We start from the raw sequence: 24,443 nt of genomic DNA, 5'->3' as shown, positions 1-24,443 counted from the left end.
TGTGAGTTACCTTCTTAGGAAATCGAGTGCATTGCCATAGACAAGAGACAGGAGGGGGTAAGAACAGCCACTGCATCCCCCCAACTAGCTTGGGCTCATCAGGGGCACCCAGATCAATATGAGCAAGCTGACAGCTGTAGAAAGAACCCCGCCCCATTAGGATTTGGAGTAATTACACACAAACTTCGTTTTCTGGTTTTTAGGACTCATCTGTAAGTAATACAGAACCCCGTGAAGAACAAAGTAAGACTCTCCCGGAGTCCTGCATTAACATCAGCTCTGTTTCCTTCCTCCTATGTTTACACATGTATGCAGATTATCGTAATACGTTTATTTCAGAATTCTCCCCCCAACCGTGTTCATTTTATAATTTAGAAAAAGAAAATACCTTTGTTTTTAATTTCTCTAAAAATGCCCCCATCATGGGAGCAGGGAAGCCAGCAGGCGGCACCCGGAAGCAAAAAGAAACAACAACTCAGTTGTCTCTGACGCAACGAGCTCAGGGGTCCGGTGGGCCGGGCTTGGGGAGGTTCACCCCATCACCGACGGCCAGCCCGCTGCGCCCCCTGATGCATACTCCAGGCTGCGGGTAGAGCAGGAGGGGAGCAGGGCTGATAAGCAGCGCCGGGCACTTATCGGTCCCAGCAGGAGGCCTGGGAGGTATCTGGAGGGCCAGGTGCCCACTCCACGCCGTGCCCTGTGCAGACACCCAGCCCCAGGGCGCTCTGGGCATCTGCCCCTGTCATTCCGGCTGTGTTTGGATGGTCCCCAACCCAGGGGCTCCCAGTTTGGTGTTTACATCTCTGGGGCACAAACACACGTGTGACTCAGCAACCAGGGCAGGGAGCGTGCAGGGCCACATACCCAAGCTGGCTGTGGGGTGAGGACGTGGAAGACCCGGGCTCAGGCCTCGGGGCAGGGCGGCTTGTGGCCTCCCGAGGTGGGATTCTTGGGTCCGAATCCTGGCTCTGCCATGCACCAGCTCTCCGGCCCTGGGCAAGTGGCTGCGTCCACCCCGCCTTCCCAGCCTTGGTTTTCCCATCTGTGAATGGGGCACAGTCAACCTCCCCCAGGAGGCTGGGAGGGTTCAGGGAAAGAAGAGACACAAAGCCACAGGAAGTGTTCAATAAATGTCAGTTCTCATCAGTCCTGGGGCTCTGAGCGATGAAAACACGCTGGGCGGGGGGCTGTCTCGTTGGACCAGAAACAGGGGTCCTTCGTCCACAGGCAGGATGCTGAGAAGCAGGGGCAGGTTTCATAGGAATTAGGGTGGTTTTCTCACCTCCAGACTCCACGCTTGCCCAGCTTCCCTGTGGGCACGGGGGCTGGGGGCTCCGTGAGTGCCACCCACACGCTGTGCCTACCCCACGCCAGGCCTGCATGCGTGGCCTCCTTCCATCCCTGTCGTGGCCCGGGGACGGTGGCCACGGTGATTACCCCATGTGCAGGTGATGCAACCATGACCCAGCCATCACCCAAGGACAGGCAGTGACAGAGCTGGAGGTGCCCGAGCATCCGGCCCTTTGCGCCATGCCATGACAGCCCGCTGGGAGGAGGGGTGCAGGGCAGAGGGGTACGGCGGGAGCCCTGGCCAAGATGTTCCATCGCAAGCTCCTAGAGGCCGCATGGCAGAGGCCAGCAACACAGCCTTGGGGCCAGGCACACCCACCTGAGCCTGGAGCAGCCATTTCCAACCATGCCGCCTTGCCCCTCTGAGCCTCAATCTTCCCTTCTGTAAAAAAGGACGAGTAACCCACTCCGTGTGGGAGGGTTCTGGCAATGAGGAAACGAGCCAGCACACAGGAGAATATCAGATCCTCGAGCGTGACATGCCCTGGGAGGACTATTCACCAAACTTGAACACATCAATGAGGAAGAAGTTGGGCTGTCATCCCTGAACGGCCCCCAGGGAGCCAGGTGACCTCAGGCAAGTTCCGTGAGCACTCGGAGCCTCGGTTTTCCCATGTGTGAAATGGGCACAGAATGATGGTAGACCCAGCTCCGCTGGCTGGTGTAAAGGTGAAGAGAGAGAACACAGGCTGAGTCAGTGACAGTCTTCACAAATCCCCACATGACCATTATTCTCCTGGAGGCACAGCATTATTGCTGGAAGAGCCCGAGACAGAAACTGCAAGTTGTCTACTGCATAAGGGACATTCTGCCTTCTTCCTTCATAACAGAAGGCTTCCTGTATCCAGGTAGCTATACGCCCAGCTAAACACCTAGCTTCCCTCGCCGTTAGGGAGGCATGGCCAAGTGACTAAGTTCTGAACAGTGAGATGGGAGTGGAGCATGCTGTGCAACTTCTGGGAAGTCTCCTAGTGAAGTCTCAGCTTGAGGTACACCTTTCACCTTCCTCTTCTTCCTTTTGCTGCTTGGAACTTGGACATGATGGCTGGAGCTACTGCAGCCACTCTGTACCATGAGATGGTCTTGAGAAAGGAAGCCATGCACTGAAATAGTGTAATGGGACGTTAGAAGGAGCATGAGTTCCTGATGACTGTGGAGCTGTCGTTGAAACTCTGGACTGCCTGCTTCAGATTTTTTTTTTTAACATGGGGAAAACAATTAACTTGTAACTACCTAAGAATCACTGTTATTTTCTGTTTTTCCAAGTATGTCACTCAATCTAATTCTAAGTAATGCAGGTCCGTTGAGACTGTATATGTCCAGAGTCTTGGCTGCAAGGGACAGAAGAACAAAATTAAATAGACTTATGGAAAGGGGGGGAAGTATTAGCTCTTAGAAAAGCCCACTAGCTTCAGGCATAGCTGGATCAAGGGGCCCCCAAAGGTGTCACCAAGACCCTATCTCTTCTCCACTCCTCAGCTCTACTTGCTCTTGTGCTGACTTCCTTGTCAGGCAGGGTCTCCATAAGCTCAAATCATCCCTCCCCATCCTCCCCTCCCAGCAGCTCCAGGCTTATCTGCTCCCAGCCTGGCTTCCCATCAGAAAGAGCTTCCGGGGGCGCCTGGGTGGCTCAGTCGTTAAGCATCTGCCTTCGGCTCAGGTCATGATCCCAGGGTCCTGGGATCAAGCCCCGCATTTGGCTCCCTGCTCCGCGGGAAGCCTGCTTCTCCCTCTCCCACTCCCCCTGCTTGTGTTCCCTCTCTCCCTGTGTCTCTCTCTGTTCAAATAAATAAATAAGATCTTTTAAAAAAACAAGAAAAGAAAAGAAAAGAAAGAGCTTCCTTCCCCAAGAGTTCTAGTAGAAGTCCGGGACTGACTCTCATTGACCTAAACTGGGGCATATGCCTATCCCTAGGAGCCAATCACTGGGTCCAGGGGAGTAGAATATGCTGATGGTCTGAGCTGTGGAGCTGAGCTGGGGTTTGCTCAAGGGTGAGATAGGCCAGCTCCTCAAAGGAAAAACCAGGGAATGTTCACTGAGGAAGGGGGTGGGTACTGGGCAGGCAGGACCTGCAGGTGCCACCTAGGGATCATCTCATCTGTGCAAGAAACTGCGGATCAGAGAAGCCAGGGGCTAGGTGAGCCCCACCCCCACCGCAGGTGTAGAGGGCAAAGTAGCATGGAGGTGACATCGTGTGGCCCCATACCCAGCCCGTCCCTTCGTGATTATACCCCCAGAGTGGGAGCAACAACCCGGTGGTCTCAGAGAAGCCCTTTTCTTCTTTTTGGCCCTCAGTTTGCTCATCTGGAAAGTGGGATAATGAGGCTGCAACCAGTGAAGGAAGTACCCCCCCACCCCGTAGCTGGAACCCCACACGACCCATGTGGCAGCCACATTCCCTAGAGTCCCGCCCGGGGCATCATCCCCTGGCCCCATGCCCCTGCCAGCTCAGAGACCTGCACACGAACTGGCTGGGGCAACCTCTCTGCACCTGTCTCTACCTGTGGAAAGGGGAAGAACAGGACCTGCCCGAAGGGCCCGTGGGGAGCAGGGAGCCAAGGGATTTTCAGCACTGCCCAGGCCTGGGCACGGGGTGCACTGCTCCCCACTGCGGGGCTTGTGATCACGCTTGGCTGGCTGGCAAGTGCCCTGGGAGCCGCAGTTTGCTGGGGACACGACCCCAGGAAGCTCAGCACAGAGTGGGGACGAGGTGGGAGGGGACAGGAGGGGTGTGTCACGGAGCCAATCACCGCAGTGTGCCACTGGAGCTCCATCCCACTGGGGAACACGCACCCTAGGGCTGAGGGAGGGGGTACTCGCCCAACCCCCACCCAGCTCTGCTTGGGGCCACTCCCAGGGGCTCATCCCCGAGGCCAGAGCACAAGAGGGGGGGGGGGCAGCATTTAACAGCCTCCGGGTGCGCCAGGAGGATGCCGGTGCCGTGATGTCCCGTGTCTGCAGCCACAGCCCTGGGCACTTCCCGCCATTCCTTGCCACCCCCAGGGCCAACCTTCCCTCCCTTCTTCTCTCCGCCAGGCTGGCCGGGGCCTGCCCCAGGGGGGACTCCGCCATCCCCTTCCCACCCGCACCCTCGGAGCCACGGGGCCTGGCTCACGGCCCTCGGCGCTTTTCCCCGGTGGGTCAAACCCGTGAGCCCCTCAAAGCCCTGGATGTTGCTGACACTCTCTAACGTGGACCCCAGACCATGGTGGTGGCTCTGGGCTTGTCAGTTCGCGCGTGTGAGTGAATGAGTGTGTGCGTGTCTGGGAGTGAATGGATTTGTGTGCCTCTGGGTGTGTACATATGCGTGGTTGTGTGTCTGTCTCTGCATGTATACCCACGTGTGTCGTATATGTAACATGTATGATGTGACTCTAGGCGCATATACGTGAACTGTGTGAGTCTGGATGTGTGTATACGTGTGAGTCTGTGTACATGTATGTGTGTGTGTGTTCCTGTATATACGGGTGTGTGTCCATGTGTAGCGTATAGATGTGTGTGTGTGCGTGTGCGTGTGTGTGTCTGGCCCTCTGGGTGTGTGGGACCAGGGATGATGGGACAGATGCAGACGAGGAAGGAGCTGGAGACCCCAGGCCCCTCCTTGAGCCCACGCCCCCTAGGCTGGCTGCTTAGGGACATAGGCTAAGAGGGGACAGGGAGTCCTACCCTCCGAGGACGGTCACAGCCCCTTTGTCAAAGAGGCAGAGGGAGGTGGAGGCTCTCCCTGCTGGCCTGGGTGGGGCAATGGGGACACTTAGAATATTCACCTTGAGGGTGACTGAGACCATCGGTGAAAAGCACTCGGCGCTGTGCCTGACCCGGGGCAGCCCCGCGGAGGTCAGCGGCTGGGCCCACGGTCATTATTTACGATCACTGTGGCTGAGACTGGTGGCCGTGGTCCTGGCCGCCCCGGCCCCGCCGTAGCTCGTCCTGCCTTCCGCTTGGAGCTGGTGACTTTGGAAACTCTCTCCTCGGTTTGCCACCATCCAGAGCCCTCAGGCCTGGGACCCAGGAGGGTGTTTTCAAGTCCCTGAGGCCTGTCCCAGAGGCTGCCATAAGTCGATAGCGACAGGAAATGGGCTGGCAGCGAGTGGCCCTCCAGATAACCCTGGCAGCACCCGCAAGCCCCTGCCCGGCCCCCAAGCCCTTATCAGCTGCAGCCAATGTCTCCCCCCGAAGCTGGGAGCCCCATACTGACCTCCTTGACCCCTTGCCAGTGTTTGCAAACTAAGACCCAGCAGGCAGGGGGAGGGACAGGCTCGGGTCCCTGGTAAGAAAAGCCAACATGCCTGGTAGGATCTCACCTGACTTGACCCTGGGAACCCCGACTCTTCCCTGGGCAGAAGCCTGGGGTCCTGGGCCCCAGAAAAAGGGGGTTTGTAAATCTCAAAGTCAAAGTCACTGGAAAAAGCCCAAGGAAGTCCCTTGGGGACCCCCAGGGAAGGTGCAGAGAAGACAAGCCCCCTCCCCACATCAGGGTGACCCCATCTCACTTCAAAGCCCAGGGCCAACCACATGGAGTAGTCGGTGGGTTCCGGTGTCAGATCTGGCTCTGCCCAGGTGCTCCGCTCACCACGTTTCCTTCTGCCCTATTCCATGTGGACACTGCAGTCACTGGTCTCTGTCCCTCTGTCCCTCCATTCCCCTGGCCCAGCCTTTCCTGGCTCAGGTCTGTCCTGCATACTCCTCCCTGAATGGATGGTCCTAAAACTCCTGCCAGAAATCTCTGATGCCCACTCATCATCGCCTGCATCAGGTTCAGAATGCTTGCAGGTTTCAGGTTCCCTGAACTCAAACTTTTGGGCTGAGAGCTGAAGGAGGGACTCAGCTGGTAGAAGCTAGCAGACTCCACAGCACATGCAAAGGGCCTGGGGCGGGCTGTGACTGGTGTGTCCAGCCAACAGGGAGGAGGCTAGTCTGGGCCGCATAGTCCCCAGTGATAGCATTGGCTTTTCCTTCCAGGGCCACAGGGAGCCACAGAGGGCTCTGAGCTGGGAGACGTGGTCTCACTTAGGCTGAACAGGACCCCTCTGGCTGCACGTGGAGCATGGACTGTAGGAAGACAAGGACAGAAGCAGCGAAGGAGCCATGGTGAAGGTCCAGAAAAGAGGGGGTGGTGCCTGGGTTGGGGGGCAGGTTCCAGACTGGCTTAGCTGGCAGAAACTTCTGGACCTGGCAACAAGTTAGATGTGAAGGTGAGGGGGAGAGAGGAGTTGAGACCAACTGGAATCTCTGGCTCAGCCAGAGAAGGAGGTGATGCCTGGGGGAGGTGATGGAAGGAGATGGGGACAGATTGCATGTTATGGGGCCCAGCTCTGCTCTGCGGGGTCAGGAGATGATAAGCCTGGTGCCTGGAGCGCACCTGGCCCTAAGTAGGGCAAACCCACGACCTCCAAGCCTTTGCTCACCAGGGGCACCCATTCCATTCCCCCTAGATCCTCAGGAACCCCTCCATTCTGTGCAGCCAAGCTGGGGTGTCCACCACTCCCCCCCGCCCCCACCAGGTTCAGGGTCCTCCCTGCTGACAGCATCGATCAGACCACACTATGCTAAGCTTGCTGGGTCGTCTGTGCACCACTATCCCTCCCCAGACTGCAGGCCACGGCAGGACCGCCCCAGGGTCCCGTAGCTTCCTCAGCTCCAGTTCCCTCACTTCCCTAAACTCATCTCCTGCCACTTTCTCCTCACTACCCCTTCTCCAGCCACACTGGCCTCCTTGCTCCATGCACCTACCCCAGGGCCTTTGCACTCGCTGCCATCTGCCTAGAACTGTCATTCTCCATCACCCTGTGATACCTGCTTCATAGCGCCAGTCAGCATCCGAAATGATCCCATATGCATGTTGTTAGGTATCCCCAACTAGATTATAAACCCCAATGGGTAGCATCATGTCTGTTTTATGACTCTCCCCAGTGTTTTGCTTCTATACCAGGCACGTTGTCTTGGAATGAAGGAATGACTGAATTAATCTCCTCTCCAGCCTTAACACCTCCTCTGTGAGTCCCCCGTGATTTCTCCAGCATGGAGCTGTGGCTCCAGCAGAGTTGTGTGAAATGCCAGGACTACCCCTGGGCTGGGCCCCCTCAGCCCCAGACCGAGACTTCCCTTCCTGTGGCCTTGCACCCTGCCCTACCAGCACCCGGAGTGTAGCTGGCTCAGACACCGGCGTTGTCCCCTCAGCAGCCGTCACTCAGGTTCTTCTAGAGGCACCCTCCCTTCTCTTGGGGAATTGCCCCCCATTCCATGGGATTCTGGGGAGCCACCAATCACACCACCATGCCCACCCCTGCCCCCGTTCTCAGGACGCTGCTCGGAGCATGTCACCCACGCTGAGCCTGTCAGCCCTCCCCTGGACTTGAAGCGGGCTGCAGGGGAGCAGGCACCCGGGGGGGTGGGGAGTGCCCTTTCCTTCCCTACATCAGTGGGAAGGTGGGTGGTGATGCGGGGACTGCGTCTGTCCCCTCACTCTGGATGCCCACAGACCGGTGCAGGGTAGGGGCTCAAGGAACAGTCGATTAAAACCCCTGGCTCCCAAGCTGTGACACCAGGTGTGATCATGACCTGAGCCACCGGCCCATGATGATCGTGGTGGGGGTGGGGGCGGTGTCGAAGGCCCCCACTTCGAGAGAAAAATCACAGACCAACTTTTTCTTTAAAGAAAACAAGTTTTATTCTTATAATCAGAACGTTCTAATAAAAATATTATTATAATATTAGCTACCTTTATTTTCTGGGCCTTGGCTCTGTACCAGGCGTGCCGCGAAGTGCTTGCCCACGTCGGTCAGCCCCCTGAGGCCTCCCACTTCCCTGAGGTAGGTCCGAAGGAATACCCCCAGTGCCCCCCAACTCTGCGGCCCGCCCTCCCCAAATCCCTCTGCCCGTCTCCTCTGCCAGGCTGCCCCTCAGCTCACTCCCCTCCTCCTCGGAGCCGGGGGCCACCGCACAGCCCAGGTGCCCCGCCCTGTTGGAACATCTCGCCTCCACCCTGGACTGAGCGGGACCCCAAGGCAGGTGGGATGTGTCTCAGCTCGATCCCACCGCCCAGGCTGGTATACAGCGGGTAACACCGCGAGGGAGGGCGGGCGGGCGCGGCTGTGTGGTTCCGCACTCGGAGGCCCCCCGCCACTGGCCGGGACGCTGCGCTGCGGCCCCTTGGCCAGCGTATCACCTTGGGCCGCACTCCCTGCCGCCCCCTGCGGACAAGGCCGGGGGACAAGCTCTGGGACAACTTGCTGTCGCCTAGCGAGACGGGCCTGGAGACGCCTGCCCTCTGAGGGGCGCTTTATCACACGGAAATACTGTCACTGTGTCCTCGGGCGGAGCCGTCGACCAAAGCGAGTCTCTCAAAGTCAAAAATAGGTTCTGGATTCTTGGTGGTGGGAGTGCCGGTTGAAAAAATAGACTGACATTCTGAAATCATCTTAGTAGCAAAACAATGACAGTAAGAAAAGAGCTGCAGCTTTGACAGAAAGGGACGTCGCCAGGGGCCCTGCTGCGCCGGGAGCCCGGGGTGGGGGCGGGGGCGCGGTGGGCTGTGGTCTAGAAGACGCGAATTCCGGGGCAGGGCCCCCGCCCCCGCACGCCCGGCCCCGCGGGTGCACCTGCGGACACACCTGCGGACACAGCCCGCCCCCGCCGCGCTCTCGGGCGGCGCTGGACTGAGGCTTCTCGGGCAGGACGAAGCGTCTGCAGGGCCCGACGGGCAGCCAGTCTGTGCCGGCGGCGAGGGCCCGGCCGGGCGCTGCGGGGGCGGGCCGGCGGCGCCTGGGGTGCGGCGAGGGGCGGCAGGCGCGGGAGGAAGGGTGGCGGGTGCGCGAGGCCTGGCTTGCTTCTTCAAAGGCGTTCGGTCAGTCTTTTTCCCCAGAGTCCTCCCTCGAGGCGCGGCGGGGCCTGGATTTAGAGAGGAGTGGTCTCCAGCCCATCGGGGTCAGGCGGGGGTTCCTGCGGGCTCTCCCGAGGCCCACGCGCGGGTGTGCACGCCGAAGCGCGGCCAGCCGCTCGCCCGGCGCGGGGGTGCCGGGGCCGCGGGCCCAGGGCCCAGGAGGGGGCGCCCTCACTGCATCCGGTCGGGCTGCAGCTGCGGAGGCTGGTACTGCACGAAGGCGGCGCCCGCGGGGGCTGTGGCCGACAGCGCCTGAGGCATGGCGGCCGGGTAGCCGTAGCCCACGAAGCTGGCGGCCGTGGCGGGCGAGGCGGCGTAGGGATACTGGTCAAAGGTGGCTGGCGGGTACTGCGCATAGGCCGGGCTGGCTGGCGTGTACTCGATGTAGGGCGAGGACAGCGACGGGACTGGGGCAGCCGGGATCACCACACTGGGCTGGACGATGGCTTGCGGATAGATGTAGTGGGGGGTCAGCCTGTGGGGCCAAACACAGAGGGTCAGGGCGAGGCGGCAGAGCTGGGGAAGGCTGCGGGTGCGGCCACGACCCACCTTCCTTGAGCACACCAGATGTGCTCCGACCCCAGGGCCTTGGCATGGGCTCTTCCCACGGCCTGCAACGCACCGTCCCCCCGCTATCCACAGAGCTCCCCCTTCTCAGCGAGCGCTTCCCGGGCACCCCCAGCCCAACCCTACACTCCACACTCCTGCCGTCCCCCATAGGGCCAGCTATGATTGGGGGGCGGGGCAGGTTTAAAAATGATTTACAATTTTCAGACGGTGACAGCAGAGCATCAAATCCAACACGGGCCTTCTGAGCACAGGTCCCCGTGTGACTGCCCAAGTCACACCCCATCCCTCCACTTGCCCGTCCATCTTCCCCACATCTGCCACCTGCCAAGCGACATCCTGCACGATCTACGGCTCTCCCCGCCTTTCTCCCCGGCTCTGTCACTGACGGCCCAGAGCCCGGCCCAGAGCAGCTCAGCGAACACGTGCTGAGTGAGGACTACGTGAGCGATGCACTAAGAATATCGATGAAGACAAAGAGGACAAGCAGAGGCCCTGGGAGCAAGGCCACCAGCCACCCCCAGTGCCCATGGCGCTGGGTCCGAAACGCCCTCACGCAGTGACTGGTCGGGCCTGCCCTCAGGCTGCCCTGCACGTCATCACCTTGTTTTACAACAGAAAACGGAGCTCAGGGGGCCAGTGGCTCCCAAGGCCCCGCGGCGACGCGGTGAGGGGACCCTCTGAACGCACGCGTCTGTCCCACGCTGCAGGCTAACGTGCACGCCAGCCTGCCAGGCAGGGACGGGGTCCCCCATGTCGCAGATGGGGAGACGGAGGCTCAAGAAGGCAGGATCGGTGTGGGCCTGCTCTGCCAACCGGCCGCTGGGCGGCCCTGGGCAAGTGGCCAGGCCTCTCTGGGCCTCCGGCCTATCTGCTGTGTCAGGAGCACGGCCGCCTCACTGGGGCAGACGGCGTGGCCCTTGGCCTCTCCTCACACCAGCACGAGGAACCCAGGACAGGGCCACACCTGGGGGCAACGAGGAACCCCAACTTCTCCGGGCCCCTGTCAGTTGAGCCCAGGGCCCCTGCCCCAAAGAGAAACTGTTTTGAAAGAAAATCCCCCCCGCCGCCCCCCTACACTCAGCAGGGGCAGAAACAGTGCCGTCTTGGGGGCACGTGGGCAGGACGCACACTTCCTCCCCAGCCGGGCCCCCTCAGCATGCACGAGGAGCCCCCCGCACCCCGGCACAAGGACAGACGCGCTGAGCGGACCCTGGCAGCAGCATCTACAGGACCGCTGACAAACCAGAGGAGCCCGAGCGTCACCTGCAGGGGACGGGGCAGTAGCCAATGTCCCTCCAGAGCGCGCCACACGCGGCGGCCGCGACACCAGGGGCCCAGGCTCAGGCCCCCGCCTCTGCCCTCCCTGCCGTCAGGAAGCGAGATGCAAGCAGCAGAACGGAGGGGCCGATGACGCACAACCGTGACGTTCGTGCTCAGGGGGACAGGGCCGACGCGACCACCAAACGTGTACCTGCAGCCACGCTAAGGACGGCTGAGGCTGCCTCGTGCGAAGGGCCCGAGAGGCGGCAGGGCGAGCTGGGTGCAGCGGAGTGCGCAGGAGGGGGCCGAGGCCACCGAGGTGCTGTGGCCCTTGCAGGGCCGGTGGCTCCAGGTGCGTGACCAGGAGGGGCAGCGCTCACAAGGGCCTCGAAGCAGAAGCCCCCCAAGCACAGAGCGACCAACGCGGTCCGTCCACGCCGCGACGACCAACGGCGTCTGACACACGTGCACGAACCCTGAGCAGCCAGACACACACGGCAGGGTCCCACCGACGGGCAAGGCACACACGGGCAACCCCCGGCGGAAAGTGGTTAAACCGCCAGGGGCTTCGCAAGGGGGCCGGGACGGGGAGCGAGGGCCGACGGGGCTCCGGAGCTAGACGGCGCTAGTGTCCACACACGTCTGTGAGGGCCCTTCACGCCTCAAGACGGTGGCTGTTTGGGGGCCTGTTCCTACCAGCACCGCGCGGATACGAGAGGGACGAATCCTGCAGGAGGGGGAGCCACCGGCGAGGGCAGCGAGCTGGCTGGGCCTGGTGTGGGCAGGGCTGGGACAAGGACCGGCGGGGGGGGGGGGGGGGGGGGGGGGGGGGTAGCGCGCCGGGGATCTGGGAGGGAGTGGGAGTCCGGGACACACCTGCCCCTGCCTGAGGGGTCACCGGCTCCAACCACGGCTCCCTCACGGCTGCCGTTTGCCCTCCGAGGCAGCAGCACCCCTGCTGGCGACAGGCTGTGCCCCCCCACGCCCCACCTACAGTGCTCGCCAGGCGGCCTGGGCAGCTCCCGCAGGATCCCCGCGCTCGGGCTCGGGCCCACAGCGCCCATCGTCCCCGCCCCAGGAGCCTCTGCCGGTCACCTCCTTCCTCCCCCACGTAAACAAGAGCGTTGACCAGAGCCAGGCCTGGGTTCGAATCCTGCTCGGCATCCAGCAGCTTTCTCCCATGTCTGCTCAGGACCGGGATACGGAGGTGAGCAGACTGCACAGCCCTGGCCCCCCGAGCTTGGATTCCAGGATGGGGACAGACACACAAACAATCCAACCCATGAACTGGAGGCGGGACTGCGGGGAGTGGTCAGGGAAGACCTCCTGGAGGAGGGAGCAACTGCACTGAGCACGGAAAACAAAACAGAGCCGGCCGTGGGGAACAGCATTCCAGGCAAGGGAACAGCAACAAAAAGGCAAGTATGTGTGCTGGAACAGCAGGACAAGGGCACCAGGCTGTCCACTCTGAGACCAGATCCCAGACCCCTCGCCCTCCATGCCCCCGTCCTGCCCCAGCTGCACACACCAGGCTCAGAGAGGCCTGGATGACCCGCATCCTCACACAGCCAGGGAATGGCAAAGCGAAGTCAGCCTCCTTGTCCATACACTGCCTGGGACCTGTGCCCACAAGGACGGGCTGCTGGCTGGAGCCTGCGACCCTGGGCTCACCTCAGGGGCCAGCCCGGGTCTCAAGGCCATCCCTACCTGGGCCCGTACCCGCCACTGTGTCCCCTGGAGCCCTCATCCCAGGGGGCGGCCTCCTGACCCCACCTGAGGTTGGCCCCATTCCCTCACCTGCCCTGCATCTCAGCTGAGCTGCGCAGAGGGCTCTGCCCCAAGACCTGGCCCTGGAACATGCCGGGCACACAGTGCTGCTGGGACAGCCCACCGAAAACAGTCTCCCCACTGAGAAAGACGAGGGGCTCCAGAATAGGGACGCCGCTCAGGAAAGGAGCAAATTGGAGACACGAGGAAGCGTGTGTTGGTGCAGCCCCCACCGGGCTGTCCCTGGCCCCATGAGCATCCCCACCCGGCTCCGGGAGCCTCAGGAACATTCCTGAGTTGGAGGCTGTGGAAGCGTGAAGCCCAGAACTTCTCCAAACATGGGCAGGGATGCCCCTGCCTGAGACACCCCCCCAAGCATTTGCTAAAAATGTGGATCCCCTGCAGACTGAGAAGTCAGATAGGGTCTGGGAATCTGCATTTGACAGGCCCCCAGAGATTCTGACACACACCCACACGCCGGACGCGCTGCCTAGACCCGGGCCTCATGCCGTCCACGCAGCAGGACCCAGGGCTTTAAAAATGACAGGTCCGGCCAGCTGAGGCAGTGGTCACATTTACCAGGTTCTACACTCTGTATTGCCAGGACCAGAACTCTGTCCCAGCCACCACGGGGACACTCCGACCTGGTGTGAGTATTTCTCAGGCTGGGGAGGAAGGGAGCCCCCGTTTCCTGACATGCCAGGATACCACATATCTGCATCTATTCACCTGCTTCCCTGGAGTGCTCCGCACTCTGCAACAAGCCTGAGATAACTCACAAAGCATTTCAAAGCCACAAGAGGGGCTGTGTTACCCCATTTCCCAGAGAGGGACATTGAGGCTCAGAGAGGCCTGGATGACCCGCATCCTCACACAGCCAGGGAATGGCAAAGCGAAGTCGGCCTCCTCGTCCATACGCTGCCTGGGACCTGTGCCCACAAGGACGGGCTGCTGGCTGGAGCCTGCGACCCTGGGCTCACCTCGGGGGCCAGCCCGGGTCTCCAGGAGGCCACCCGGATGGCAGAGCAGCCCCCATCCATGACCCGGCAGCCCCCGGTGATTCTGTTCCTGCCGAGGAGCTCAGCATATCGAGAGACTGGACCCTCAACAGGTGTGTGCACCCCAGCCTCGCATCCAAAGGAAAAGAAGGAACGGCAGGTCATGCCGCACAGTGAGGCCGGGAGAGAGGACAGTGCTGGGTGAATCGAGGGGAAGGAGCCGCAAAGCCCCCCCCCCGCCCCCACAGGGGATTGGCCCCAGGTAGCCTCCCTCCCCTACGTCAGCCCCTCAGCTCTGCCTCTGGACTTACAGAGGCTGGCCTCAGGGCCCGCTGTGAGACCCAGGACCCTCCACCAGAATAGCGGATCTCAGCCCAGGCAACTCTGCCCCTCGAGGGACACCAGGCCACGCCTGGAACATTTCTGCTGCCACCCTGGTGGGTGGAGTCCAGGGATGCCGCTTACAGCCCACCAGGCACAGGACAGCCCAACACAGAGAATCCTCTAGCGTGATCACGGCTCCCCCCACGTGGAGAGAGCCTGCCAGAGTGAACTACAAAGCCAAGGGCAGATACAAGGCTCTTCAGCGCTTTCGTGACCAGATGCCCTCGCCCAGGGCTGGGAAGGCGGCCAGGCGGGGATGGCGGGGCAGAGCGGAGCGGTGAGCCCACGCGCGTGTGAGCGGCATACACACACACAGGGAACCCGCTGGGCTCTCGGGTGAGACAGAACGCCCAGCCAAACCACCTGAGGGCAGCCCCGCGCCCTCCCCGGGCCTGCACATGGCAGCAGGGGGAGGTCCTGGCCGCCTGGCACTGGGGACATGGTGGGTGTGCCCAGCACGCTCCTCACTGCCCCACCTACTCCCCAGAAAGGTCAGGGCGCCACCAGCCTCCACAGGCCTGATCTTCAGGCCTCTGCAAAGGGCACGGGCCTCACAACACTCTGTGCTGACAAAGGCTGGCCTGCCGGCCCTGTGCACTCTCCCCCCCCGCAGCCCATGTCCGCCCCACCCACCTGGCACTCCTCATTCCCACCCCGATCCCCGAATTCTGTGTGTTCTTCATGCTACCCGCCCCCCATCTCTCCAGGTCAAGCCTCTATCCACCATAACACAACATCGCAGCAGGACCGCAGTCCCCAACTCTGCTCCAATCTGGTGGCCAGAGGCTTATCTTAAAAACATCCAAGAGACCAGGTCACCCCCAGGACCAGACCCCTCCCGTGGCCTCCGCACTACGCAGAACCAAACTGCTCCCCCTATGGCTTCCCACACAACCAGGCCTCAACTTCCCCCAACTCATCTCCAGTCCCTGTCTCCACTCCTACCAGACTCAATAGGCTCCTCTACACCACAGGACCTCTGTACTTGCTATTCCTTCTGCTTGCAGGCTTCTTCCCACAGCTCAAACCTCACCTCCTCCGAGGCCTTCCCTGACCAACACCAGCACACCCCACCCACCACCAGCTTTATTTCCTTCTCACGACCTGAAACCTCCCGGTCATTTACTTTCTCTTCTGCTGTTTCCTCCATGAAAACAAAACCTAAGCCCTACAAGGGAAAGCACTTGGCGCTGAGTGCTGGGTCCCAAGCACCTAGCACATCATGGCAGGCCCCAGGATTGCTGGCACCCAGGTGGCAAAGCAGCCTCCCCCAGGGTTGCCAACGGTTTCCTGGGCCAGAAGCTGAAGCCCCTTCGAAGGCACTAGAAGCAGCCCAGCCTGGAACAGCTCTGCTCAGCAATTCACAGCTGGGGGGACCCTGGGGAGGCAGAACGTCCCGGCTCAATTCAAGGCTGGCTTCGGTGCTTGCTAGGCGCCTCGCAGCCTCAGCACTGCCTCTGTGGGGGTGGGACCACCCCCCAGACCCGCCGTGAGGATTTAATGCTCTGTGCGCCCTGGAGGGCTTGGCAGCACCAGAGACCCCCCTGGGCTTGAGGGAGGGCAAGGAATAGCCCCAGGCCAGCCAAGGCGCACGGGAGGTCCCCTCTGTCTCCTAGCCGCCCAGGCCCAGCCCCAGGGGGGAGAACCGTACCAGCCAGCAGGACAGTCAGGCTCAGGGTCAGAACCTAAAGGTCGGGTGACCCCAATGCCCATCAGGGTTGCTCCTGCCAGGCACCACCATGACCTGTGGGACTGGGGTCTCGCAGCCTCAATACGGTCCACTGGGGAGCCGAGACGTCGGCCAGGACCCGAGACAACAACGCAGCACCAACATCACCCCCGCTGACTCGGCCCCACGGAAGCCCAGGGGTCCAGAGGCGAGAACCCTGAGTTTGGATCCCGGCCTCTGGCCTGTTGCCCCCTCTGTACGCTAAGGGTGCCACTGAACCCGACAGAATGCCCCCGGGTCCCCAGAGGCCCCTTAAGAAGGCAGAGGTCTTGGGGCTCCGAGCAGCAGGGCCTGCGAGCTCCCGGGCAGACGGGGTGCCAACAAGAGCCGAGGGCAGCCGGCGCCCCAGGGCCAGACGACCGCTCTCTCCACACACTCAGAGCAAAACTCAGCGAGAAGAAATCGCCGCAGCCCTGAACGATTCCATTTCCGAATGCAAAGCCACCCCCAAAAATAAAAAAGGCAAATGAGCCCGTTTCACTTTTTCTGCCCCCTGGAGGTTTTTGCCCGCCGTGCCGGACCCGCACGCAGCCGCTGGGGGCGCCAGCGCCGGGCGCAGGGAGGGGCCTCGAGCAGGGTGCCCGCACCTGCAGGAAAGAGGCCCCGTGCCCAGGAATCCCCGCGGGGCGGGGGGATGTGAAGGCTCCCGGGGGCCACCAGCCAGCAGGCCAGTGTGGGGGCAGCGGGCACTAGGCAGGTAAGACGTGGGAGAGCGCCAGGCCCCGGCACGGCATCTCCACCCCAACGTGTCCAAACCTGAATGCCTACTGTTCCCCCACACCTGCCCCCCTTCCCCAACGCCGATCCAACCCTCCATTTGCTCAGCCCAAAGCTCTGGAATCTTCCTGGGATCCTCTTTCACACATTCTTTAAAATGCATCCAGAATCCCACAGCTGCTCACCCTGGCGGCGGAGACAGCAGCCACCGTGGCCTTGCACGTGGACTGCCGCGGGGGCCCCAGGGCCTCCCTCGTGGCCTCGGCAGTGCAGGCCTGCCCGGCAGCCCGAGGGATGCTCTCAAGACACAAGCGGCCCAGCCCTCATCCGCTCAGGGCCCACCTCCGTCCCGCATCACTCTGAATAAAATCTAAATGCGCCCCTGGGCCCCCAACCCCCCTCCCACTGCTCGTGCTGGCGCCCCAGCCCAGCTGCTCTCCCCCGCCTCAGCGCCTCCTGCCACCTGGGCTCCCTGCACGCACCCCTCTGCTCCAGGCTCCTCTGCATCCCTAACCGGGGATAGCTCCCCCCTCGTCCCCATGGCACCCTCGGCCTGCTGCAAAGCAAGCAAAAGCATCTGCTGACCAAACTGGCTGAGTGAATGCCCGGCCTCCTCCTCCCACCCACATGGGAGGGGTCGGGAGCATGAAGGCAGATGTCCCCCCACGACCCTGCGGAGACCCCATCCTGTCCACACAGAAGGCGGGGAAGCTGAGACTCCAAGAGGAAAAGCCACGGCCACGAGGCATCGCACACAGGAATCGTGTAAAGGGCCTCCAGCCTCCTCAGCTGTCCCTGCAGCAGGAAGCCCGGGAACCCCTCCCCTGCCCCCCCACCCCCGCCCCAAGGCACCCACACGGTGCTTCGGACACCAGGCAGCCTGTCTGTGCTCGGGCCGCCATGCCTTGGCCCGAGGCTTCTGGACGGGGCTCCCCAGGCCTCAGCAGAAGGCCCTTCCTGCCAGGGCAGTGGGCCGGAGCGAGGAGCTCATCCTCCAGAGGAACCCCAGAGCCGCCCGGGGGCTGGTTTCTGTTACAGCCGCCGCGGACAAACAACAGGTGTGCACGGGCGGCCCACGGGGGAGGGCCACGCGCCGGCCCACGCCTCGCTTCGGTGGGTGCCAAACAGGAAGCCACGGTGTGGGGAGCAGGGCCATCCCAGGCACCCTGAAAGTAAAAACAAGCCAGGTGACACCACAGCGGGCACCAGCTTCCTCCCAGCCCCCACGGCCTCAGGCTCTGACCTCACTTCCTGCCACGCCCCCCAAGATGCGGACCCTCCCCTCCAACCCCCCCCCCCCAGGGCTCTGCCATTCACCTCCGCGCCCCGGGCCTTTATTTACTTTGGATTATGAAATAATGGTAGAACCCCAAGAAGTTGCAGGGAAATCCTGTGTGCCCTCCTCCAGTGCCCCACCCCCCCGGGTGGTGACGTCTACACCACCCAGCGCGTTACCAAAAGCAGGAGCCTGATGCCGGCTCGCGGCTCTTAGCCAGGCTGGAGGCCCTGGTCAGATGTTGGCATTTCTTGGTGTGTCCTTCTAGGGCACTCCATCACAGCACAGATGGCCCGCCCACCATGACAAGCACCACACAGAACCGTTCCCCACGAGGAAGTCCCCCTGGCCGGCCGCCCCGTCACCCCGCCCAACACCACCTCGGGACCTTCACATGCACAGAAAGAGTTTTTAATGGTCTGGCTTCCCTGCGGGAAAGCGAGCACCCTGAGGTGGGGAACCGACCGTGTCTTTCTTCTGTAAAGTATCCTGGGCCCAGGGCCTGGCATCCAGCACATCAAAGCCTTGACGAATGAATGAAGGACTCTGAGCCCTGTGTGTTCCACACTTCTGGGGACATGGACATCTTCCTGTCCCTCCCCAGGTCCCCTCCCACCCTGGTGACCCAGGGACTGGGCTCAGACCCCTCAGCGTGCACACGCCTGTGGCCTAGTGATGGCGAGGGCAGTGGGGGCCTCACGGGGGGGATGGAGCCCCTGAAAGTACAGGGCACAAACCGCCTGAAGAGGATTCTGTGGCATCAGGCCGTCAGTCCTGGGGTGTCTGGTTCTGATTTGTCTAAGAGCCGGTCAGAGGGAGGTACAGGGGCTTCGTGGGAGGAAGGCAGGCATTGGAACCACCCAGCCCCACGCAGCGTGAGCTCAGGCAAGTCTCTCCTCACCCATCTCCCCCATAAGCAGCTGGGCCCACAGGCCTTGTCAGGGCGCTGCCGCGAGATGGGTCCCTGACGAGTCCCAAGTCTTCCTGTGTGGCAGTAGCGTCCTGGGCCCCGCCACACGGACGGGGAGATGAGCCGGGGCAGACCCTGGGATCCTTGCTCCAGCACATGGCAACCCCGCTGTCTGGGACCTGGGGCCTGCCCCCCCCCCGCCCCCCGGCACAGAGCGGGGCTCGTGGTGGACTGGCATGCAGGCCACAGCAAGGCCCCCTTAAGAACGGGAGAATGGGGGCGGGGGCTGTGCCCAGAGAAGCAGCTGGCCCTTCAAAAATAACCCAAGGAGAGGCTCTAAGTACAGGCAGGCCCAGGACAAACCTCCAATCCTGGCAGGCCCTGGGCCCAGGCCCGGACACACACCCTTTAACACGAGGAGGTCCCTTCCAGGGCAGACCCAAAGCTCTGCCCCGACATGTGCCCTCCCCAACGGCTGTGAACTCTCCTGCCTGCAGGCTGTGGACTATCCCTCCCAGGCAGCCAAAAGACGCTCAGCTGGATGGCCTGTGGCCTAGTCGCTTCCTCCTGTGATTAAATCACTTGTCACCTGTCAAAGAAGGACCCTCCAAACCTCAGGCCTTGGCCCCACGTACAGTTACAGGACACAGAGCACCAGTTAGGTCCTGAAAGACCCCATTCCACTTTGAAAAACGGAGGGCAGGGGAATCCGAGCCAAAAGCCTAACATGTAAAAAGTTCTCAAGAGAATCTTCCGCGCTCATAAGTTTACGGCCCAGCAGGCGAGGCTTCTGCCGTGGCCTTGCCCAGAAGCCGGGCTGTGGAATCTCTGCAACCGTCCAAGGCACAGGATCGGAGCCAGGAAGCCTGCGGGAAGTTCAGCCTGGCAGGAGAGGGGTTAACTGGTTTCAAAAGCCCGAGCTGCCCGGCTCCCACCGTGCCCTGGCCAGGGGCAGGCCAGGCCTCGCTGCCAGCCCGCAGCTCACAGCGCCGACTGCTGAGTCAGACCAGCCGCGCTCCTGCCCGATTGTTCTCATTCGCAAAGACAAAAGACAAAAGGGACGCTGACGGCCCAACTCTCCCAACTGAGGAGCACTGGGCGGTGGCGGGGGGGGGGGGGGGGGGGGGGGGGGCAGCTGACCCCGGGCAGCCCCGCCCCGCCTCTCTGGGGGGCAGCACCTCCAGGGGCCCCTCCCGCCACCCTGGAGCCCAGCAAGGCCTGGTGGGAGGCGGCATGACCCTGAGAGGCTTCGGTCCACTGGCCGCTGGAAACGAGCTGGACGGTCCCTCTGACCCCTTGTCCCTGTTTGGGTCTCCGCCCCTTGGCAACCAACAAATAGACCTGGCGGCCTCTTCATCGTCACGGGTATTAGATGCCAGCCAGAGATTCAGTTACAAAACACTGTCACCTGAAGTCAGGAACGCACAGCAGTAAAGTCTGTGTTGACCCCCCACTACCCTCGTGTGGGTGGCACCCAAGGGGCCCTGAGGGGAAAGGCTGGGGCACCCTGCCCACCTGCCCACCCCAGAGAGTGGCGGTGGAGTGTGGGTTCGGAGCCAGCCACCCTGGTTTCAGATTGCATCAGTCAGGTCACCCTGGCAGACTGTGAACCTCTGTTTGCCTCAGTTTCCTCATCTAGGAAGTGAGGATAACATCGGTTCTGACCTCAGAGAGCTGTTGTGAGGACAGGAGGGAACCGGTGGGGGGGCACACACAGGGGCGCGGAGGCCCCAGTCCTAGGGGGCTGGCACTGTGGGAAGCGGTTAGCATTTCCATCGGGAAACAACAGACGAGACACCTGGATGCTCAGGAAGAAGAGGTTACCTGCCAAATGGGCCCAGCTGGACCGTGCCAGAGCCGGGATTCGCACCCAGGTCTGCAGGCTCCAGAGGCTGAGTCCTGACAGTTACTGGAGCCTTAGAGGCAGCTACACTGGATCAGAAAAGAGCTTGAACTTGGGAGGGGAAGGCACTGCTGCATTTGAAGGAGGACAGAGCTGCAGGTGCCCCAGGCTCGTGCCCTGAGCTTTGTGCAGCTGGCCCCCGCTCCGGCCCCGGTCCCAGCCGCCTGGGATGGACGTGGGGAACAGAGCCAAGGCTACGGAAAATGAGAAACGCCCTGTGTGACCCGAACCCCAAAAAGGAAGGACCTAGGGTGATGGCAGCTGTCCCCAGATACCTTCCAAGACGGCTCCAGACACTGACGAAGCAGATCCCAGGGCGAGAAGGAAACCCAGAACCACCTGCTCCCAGCCGCCCCCGGGCTCCCTCCCCGGAGAACAGACCAAGAGCTGAGCTCCCACACACGCCGATCCACGCCAAGGCCACCAGACAGACACAGACGCTGCCTGTCTGGGCAAGCACCCCCAAATCACCCCCAAATCGGAGGCGTGAAGCAACTCCTCGGCCATCTGTTTGACCCTCGCAGTCCACCCGAGCCTCGCTCCCACCCCTACTAGGGAGCTGGGCCTCTTTCTAGGGCAGAGGCGCACACATGCTCACACAACTCGAAGCACAAAACCCAAGCCCGGGATCTGGTCTCTGACAGCTTACGCAGTGCTAACGTCCCACAAGGGGCCGCCTGTCTGGTAAGGGCCCTCGCCAGCCCCGTCAACCTGCTCCCGGCACTGGGGCGCACAGCCGACATCGACCATGGGGCTGGGAAGTCACACCGCATGGCGGGATCCTTTGTGCCCCTAAAGCGTGCGTCCTTCCGCAAGCAGCTGCCAAGACTTATTAGAAGTTAAAAAAAAAAGTGGGGAGGGGAGGGGAGGGTGGAATGGGCCGCACCAAAGCACGTCGCACAAAAGGCCCACAGGCCGGGCCCACTCGGGCTGGACAGCTGGCCCCGGTCCGGTCTCCCCTGCCGCAGCTCTCCTACACACCAGACCCTGGGTGGCAGGGACCTGCTGCCACCATCTGTCAGGCACCAGGGCGGGTCACCAGGCCCCCTGAGAAGAGCCCAGCCGCCAGTCCCACAGCTTGTGGGAGCGCTCACGTGCCCCCAGCAGGCCCATCCGGAGCTCTCCACCCACAGGACCATCCCCGTGTCCCAGGGGAGGAAACTGAGGCACAGATGGCCGTGTAGACCACCAGAGCTCACACACCTAGTAAGGGGGAAGCCAGGATTTGAGACCAGACTGGCAGGCTCCCATGCCCACGCGCCATGGCCTCTGTCGGGGGTGCAGAAGTGTTCTCTGCCTTCTCTCAGTTCTCCCGGCTTACTCCGCCCTCCCCACCCTCGGGACGCCATCACGTTTCTGGAAGACCAGAGAAAGTGATGGTCGTCAGACAAGGAAAGGTGGATGTGAACAGCATAACCAATGCTGTGGGGCCCTGGGGTGAAAGACTCCTTTGGACCAAGGGGCCTGCTCCGGCTGGTTTGCCGCCCCCCCGACCCAGCCCCGAACCCTGCCCCCAGCAGCTACATCCACTCACCCATAAGTCCGCTGGATCAAGGTGGGGTGCAGCTGCTGCACGCCGATGGCAAAGCCTAAAATGCGACAGCAGTTAGGGGCTCGGCCTCATCCCAAGGAGGACCCACCCACCCCGACCCCCACCAAAAGACACAGATAACGGGCTTCCTCTGCACTCCCAGGCCGCCGTCCCTCCAACCCGAACGCGCCTTGCCGAAGCAAAGCCAAGGGAGCGGGGCTGCAGCAGCCCCTGGGTGCCCGCCCTCCCAATCTCCAGCCCGGGAGCTGACTGCCCCTTGCCGCCAAGACAGCTGACGACTGGGTGATGCGCCCTCCTCACCCTGCCCCACGGGTACATGTGCCTAGACCAAGGGGTCCAGCTCCCAAGCTAGGGAAGGACGGCCCTGTGACGGCTCTGCAGGCACATGATAGCTGACGGCCACTCCTGGGGCAGGGCCGGGGCGGGGGGGGCCGTTTCCACCCCACGGATACCAACACTGAATATAGCAATCAAGACGAGCCGGGGAAGGAAAACACGGGCTCTCTCACCCGTCTGGAGGCTCCTCGGCTTGGCGCCCAGATATGCCAGGTTCACGTTGGCCTTGCGGCCGTCGATGTTGGGATTAGGGTCTTTGCAAGCTCTCTCAGCTGCCGCCCGGTCGGCCATAGTAACCTGGAGGAGCACAGACGCATCAGGGGCTTCCCTTACTGGGTGGGAGAAGCAGAGGGCTCTGCTCTGGCCAGGGGCCCTCACGTCCCCCTCCACCGGGGCCAGTGACCCAGAGCCTCTGGCCCAGTCCCCACCGACCTCCCACCCCGGGGCCCTCCCACAGAGGTGCCCCTGGATTTCAGCTCCTCCTTCCAAGTTCCTGTGCTGGGAAACCTAGCCTTCAAGGACAGAAAAGATCCCCAGGGGAGACAAGGCACCCTCCCCCGCCTCAAGCAAGGCAGGGGCCCCAGCCGGTCCTGCCTGCCAGCCAGTGGGGGGTGCGAATTTCCTCATGGGAGGGGCTGGGGAACGCTAGTTAGAAAGGAAGTAGGAGACAATTCTTCAAGCCGCTTTTCACTTAAACTGATGTTTATTTGGGGTGGTTAAGGGAGCTCTTGTAAGATACTGGAGGAGACGGGGTGCCAAAGGCCTCCAAAGCGCCCTGAGGTGAAGCCTCCGCTCCTGCTTGCTTGTTGCTCCAGGAAGTCCTGGCCGCAGCCGACTGTCCCCAAAACCTCTCTGCAAACTCAGAAGTGCTAATTGAACTCAGCGGTTCTCCCTTTTAAACCGGGAGCGGGGTGGGGGTGGGGGCAGGGAGCCGGGGCCGGGTAGCGGCGGCCCGACCGGCTGGAGCGTGAACCCCCGCCCCCGAGCCCAGGAGGGGGCGGCAGGTGCCGGGGCGGCTGGGCGTGCGCCCGCCGGTTGACTCAGCGCCCCCGGCGCGATAAGTGCGGGGCGGGGTGTGCGCCCGGCCGCGGGGCCACTTACGAAGCCGTAGCCGCGGGACTTGCCCGTCTGGCGGTCGGTGATGACCACGGCCTCCTCGATGTCCCCGAAGCCCTCGAAGTACTTCCTGAGCGAGGCGTCGGTGGTGTGGTAGGGCAGGCCGCCCACGAAGATCTTGGTGAACGTGGTGTCCTTCTGCGAGCCGTGCATGGCGCCGGGGGCGGCCGGGGGCCGCGGGAAGCCCGCGCTCGGGGCGCACGGCGCGGGCTGCAGCAGCATGGGGGGGGCGCCCCGCCGCCTACAGACCCGGGCCGCGCCGCGCAGCGCTCATGGGCGGCGGCGGGGAGCGAGCAGGGCAGCAGCGGCGCCGGTCCAGCCGCCGGGCCCGTCCACTCGCGGGCTGCTCGCGCTCTGCGCGCCTCGCTGCGCTGCGCTGCGCTCGGGCCGGCGCTGCGGGCACTCTGCGCCCCGGCGCCCGCCCCCGGGCTTTGTAAGCGGCCCCGCCCCCAGCCCGCCGCGGCCCCGCCCTCAGCCGCGGCCCCGCCCCGCCACGGGCGCGCAGGGGCCGCCGGGAAGCGTAGTCCTGGCCCCGCCCCGCCGCGCCCCGTGGGCCGGGGAAGCCCTGGGGCGGGGCGGGGCGGGGCGGGGCTCTCACCCTGGAGACAACAGGGACGCGCGCGCGGCAGGCGGGTACCGCGGTCCCGGGGGCCCTCTGCGTGCCCGCCGGATTCCAGCCCCCTGCCCTCGTG

The 24,443-nt window shown here is 62.7% G+C and overlaps 1 protein-coding gene across 2 annotated transcripts; it reads right to left on the bottom strand.

Moving 5' to 3' along the window:
- Positions 1–481: 481 nt before the first annotated feature.
- Positions 482–24,143, bottom strand: RBM38 (RNA binding motif protein 38). Of its 2 annotated transcripts, none has more exons than XM_035025442.1 (4): positions 23,737–24,143; positions 22,809–22,932; positions 22,282–22,336; positions 482–2,681 (listed from the first exon to the last, which is right to left on the bottom strand). In XM_035025442.1, the coding sequence occupies exons 1-4, from the start codon at positions 23,971–23,973 to the stop codon at positions 2,636–2,638; spliced, it is 462 nt and encodes a 153-aa protein (XP_034881333.1). In that variant the 5' UTR covers positions 23,974–24,143; the 3' UTR covers positions 482–2,635. The 2 variants fall into 2 exon arrangements, with proteins under 2 accessions (XP_034881333.1, XP_034881332.1); XM_035025441.1 differs by lacking the exon at positions 482–2,681 and adding an exon at positions 7,939–9,708.
- Positions 24,144–24,443: the final 300 nt, after the last annotated feature.

This window comes from Mirounga leonina, unplaced genomic scaffold (assembly GCF_011800145.1).
Source record: "Mirounga leonina isolate KUSES-001 unplaced genomic scaffold, KU_Mleo_1.0 Mir_195, whole genome shotgun sequence".
In the NCBI taxonomy this organism is placed as follows: Eukaryota; Metazoa; Chordata; class Mammalia; order Carnivora; family Phocidae; genus Mirounga; species Mirounga leonina.
This window is presented reverse-complemented; position numbering and strand designations above follow the sequence as displayed.